The sequence below is a fragment of the Dipodomys ordii genome, unplaced genomic scaffold, assembly GCF_000151885.1.
Source record: "Dipodomys ordii isolate 6190 unplaced genomic scaffold, Dord_2.0 Scaffold29, whole genome shotgun sequence".
Taxonomy (NCBI): domain Eukaryota; kingdom Metazoa; phylum Chordata; class Mammalia; order Rodentia; family Heteromyidae; genus Dipodomys; species Dipodomys ordii.
In genome coordinates, this window is record NW_012267245.1 from 2,759,326 (window position 1) to 2,763,043 (window position 3,718).

A 3,718-nucleotide genomic window follows, 5' to 3' on the forward strand; every position below is an offset into this window, starting at 1 on the left:
TGATGGTGATGATGATGATGGTGGTGATGATGGTGGTGATGATGATGGTGGTGGTGATGATGGTGGTGATGATGGTGATGATAGTGATGGTGAGATGATGATGGTGGTGATGGTGGTGATGATAGTGATGGTGAGATGATGATGGTGGTGATGGTGGTGATGATGATGGTGATGATGATGAAGGTGATGATGATGGTGGTGATGATGATGATGATGATGGTCATGATGATGTTGATGATGATGATGGTAGTGATGATGATGATTGTGATGATGGTGATGATGATGGTGGTGATGATGATGGTGATGATAACAATGAAGGTGATGATGATGATGGTGGTGATGATGATGGTGATGATGATGATGATGATGGTGGTGATGATGATGGTGATGATGATGATGGTGGTGATGATGGTGGTGGTGATGATGGTGGTGATGATGATGATGGTAGTGATGATGATGGCGGTGATGATGGTGATGATGATGATGATGATGGTGATGGTGGTGGTGATGATGGTTGTGGAGATGGTGATAGTGATGGTTGGGGATAATGTTGGTGATGATGATGGTAATGGTGTTGTGGTAATGGTGGTGAAATGGATGTTGGTGGCAACGATGGTGATGGTATTGAAGATGATGGTGATGGTATTGAAGATGATGGTGATGGTGTTGGTGATGATGGTGATGGTGTTGGTGATGATGGTGATGGTATTGATGATGGTGATGGTATTGATGATGATGGTGATGGTATTGAAGATGATGGTGATGGTATTGAAGATAATGTTGATGGTATTGATGATGATGGTGATGGTATTGAAGATAATGTTGATGGTATTGACGATGGTGATGGTATTGATGATGATGGTGATGGTATTGATGATGATGGTGATGGTATTGAAGATGATGGTGATGGTATTGATGATGATGGTGATGGTATTGAAGATAATGTTGATGGTATTGATGATGGTGATGGTGTTGATGATGTGGTGGTGGTGGTGATGGTGATGATGATGATGGTGTGGTGGTGGTGATGGTGGTGATCATAGTTGTTGGTGATGATTGTGATGGTATTGATGATGAGGATGTGGTGGTGGTGGTGATGTTGGTGATGATGATGATGATAATGATGGTGATGGTATTGATGATGAAGATGGTGATGGTATTGATGATGGTGATGGTATTGAAGATGATGGTGATGGTATTGATACTGATGATGCTGATGATGTGGTGGTGAAGCTGGTGCCGGCGGGCACAATGGCAGTGACTCCATTACTTCTCCCTCAGCCTCAATTCCCTGGACGAGAACTCCGTGGACGTGAACAGGGACAGTCAGGCCACCAAGGTAAGAGGTGGCGGGAGGGGGGGATGGGCTCTCCCTGAAGGGCAGAGCTGGAGGCACCTGCAGCTCACGTCCTCAGCCTCCTCCGCCCTCACATCTTTCCCCTTCCCCGCCTCCCGCTGTCATCCTCGCTACCCAGGAGGCTGAGGTGTGAGGATCACGGTTCAAAGCCAGCCTGGGAAACCAAAATCCCTGTGAGACGCTTATGTTAGAAGCTCTCGAGACACTAGAAGTGGCGCTGTGGCTCAAAGTGGTAGAGCACCAGCCTTGAGTACACAGAGCTCAGGGACAGCGCCCAGGCCCCGAGATCAAGCCTCACCACCACCACCACCAAAACAGAAGGAATTGCTTTTAGTGCTGAAGTCGAATGTCTCTGTAACTCACACCCTGGGCACTGTCCCTTGTGTGTATATATATAAATATTGGTCAGTTGTGGGGCTTGAACTCAGGGCCTAGGCGCTGTCCCTCAGCTCTTCAGCTCAAGATGACTGCTCAATCACTTGAGCCACAGCGCCACTTCCGGTTTTCTTGTGGTTCATTGGAGATTAGAGTCTCACAGACTTTCCTGCCCAGGCTGGCTTTGAACTGCGATCCTCAGATCTCAGCCTCCTGAGTAGCTAGGATCACAGGCGTGAGCCACTGGTGCCCGGCCGGGTCATACGTGCTTGAAGAGGATTTGTGACTAGAGCTTTAGTGACCGTGTTTAAGGGGACTCAGGTGGTCGTTTGTCAACACCCCCTGGGTACCACCACCTTCCCAAGGACTCTACAAATGTGTCTCAGGCCAGGGACTGAGAGATCCTCCACGCTTCCCCTGCCCAGCTGTGGGGAAACTGAGCCCAGAGAGGGTCTTGATCTGCCCAAGGTCACACAGCACACGGGGCAGAAATCGGGTCTCAAGCGTGGACAGTGGTGTGCCAGTTAATTGCTCTGCGCTCAGGGGCTGCGTCCAGGACCCGGGCGGGATGTGTAGCTTTTGTCTGGTGTCCTTCAGCTGTCCCACAGTCTAACAGAGACCCAAGGAGCTCCAGTCTGGGGGAAGAAAAGCCCTTGGAGTGTCCCAGGGAAGATGGTGGCGGTCATGGCTCCGGCCCTGTGGGTATCTGGACAGCAGATGGGGGCCTGGTCCGACCACAGAGGGCTGTGTACAGCAGGTGTGAGAGGAAGGGCGTGTCCCCTTCCAGTGAGTTCTACCACGACAAACAGCACTGGGTGTTGGAGATACCCAAGCAGAGATAGCCTTGAACTCAAAACAGGCTTGAGATCTGCAAGTTTTTTGTTTTGTCAGTTGTGGGGCTTGAACTCGGGGCCTGGGCACTGTCCCTCAGCTCTTCAGCTCAAGGCGAGCGCTCTACCCCTTGAGCCACAGCACCACTTCCAGTTTCCTGGTGGTTCATTGGAGATCAGAGTCTCATAGACTTTCCTGCCCGGGCTGGCTTTGAACTGCGATCCTCAGATCTCAGCCTCCTGGGCAGCTAGGATGACAGGCGTGAGCCACCAGCGCCCGGCTGCTCTGCCCCTTTCTGGCCAGCGCTGTCCTCTGTAATGTATTGTGCCCATCTGGTACCCGCAGTGTGTGTGTGGGAGCAGAAACTGCCATCAGCAGATACCAGGACTGGACATTTCCCCGGGACGGGGCAGAATGTTGGGGTATAGCAAACACCCCACCCCAGGTTCTCCTTCACCTGAGCTGTGGCCACCTTTGCCACACAACCAGGAGAAGAGATCACCCCTATTTACACCTTCCTCTTCCCCACCCCCAGAAGAAGCCTGGCCACAGCCCACCGGGGCCAGATCTGGAGCCCCTAAGTGTGGTGTTGGCAGACAGGAAGATGGGCGCCGAGGGCCCAGGGCGGGAGGTGCTGTCCTTCACCAACGCTAGCCTGGACACCACGGACCTGTGAAGACTGCCCCCCCAGCCCTGACCTGCCCCCCCTCCCCCCGATGTAATAATAGACGGTGTCCCCTTTGTCTCCTGCCTTCTGTCCCATGTCACCACACAAGGGATTGGGGAAAGATTTTATTACCAAGGTCTATGGTGACAATTTATACCCAAAACCAAAAAAAAAACAATGGAGGCTGGCGGGATTGAGGGGGGTGGGGGGGACAAGGGCGCAGAGTGATTATAAGGGACTGGGGTGTGTGTGTCACAGCACGGGGAGGGGTTCAGGGAGCTGGGGGGAGGGGGCAAGCAAGAATTGCGGGGTGGCTCCACTTCCAACGCCAGCCGTCACCCAGCCTGTGACCTTGACCGGTGACCTGCAGTCCTCGCTGACCCGGTGGGGGTGGGGGACAGGGGAGGGGAGGAAGGACCACCAAAATCATGCAAGAGAGATACCTAGTCCATGGGGCCAGCCGGCCCTGCCCGACCCACTGCTAAGAC

General features: G+C 52.6%; 2 protein-coding genes across 2 annotated transcripts in view; one reads left to right on the forward strand and one right to left on the reverse strand.

Annotated features, from left to right (window-relative positions):
• The window catches only part of Cdhr2 (cadherin-related family member 2), a 35,655-nt gene extending 32,386 nt beyond the window's left edge, over positions 1 to 3,269 (forward strand). The window contains exons 30-31 of the mRNA XM_013015980.1: positions 1,282 to 1,339; positions 3,099 to 3,269. Of these exons, the coding sequence (XP_012871434.1) occupies positions 1,282 to 1,339; positions 3,099 to 3,239 (199 nt within the window). The 3' untranslated portion in view covers positions 3,240 to 3,269. The remainder of the gene's footprint in view (positions 1 to 1,281; positions 1,340 to 3,098) is intronic.
• A 232-nt stretch (positions 3,270 to 3,501) lies between these two features.
• Positions 3,502 to 3,718, reverse strand: part of Gprin1 (G protein regulated inducer of neurite outgrowth 1) — a 5,449-nt gene continuing 5,232 nt past the window's right edge. The window contains exon 3 of the mRNA XM_013015981.1: positions 3,502 to 3,509. Coding sequence (XP_012871435.1) covers positions 3,502 to 3,509 — 8 coding nt within the window. The remainder of the gene's footprint in view (positions 3,510 to 3,718) is intronic.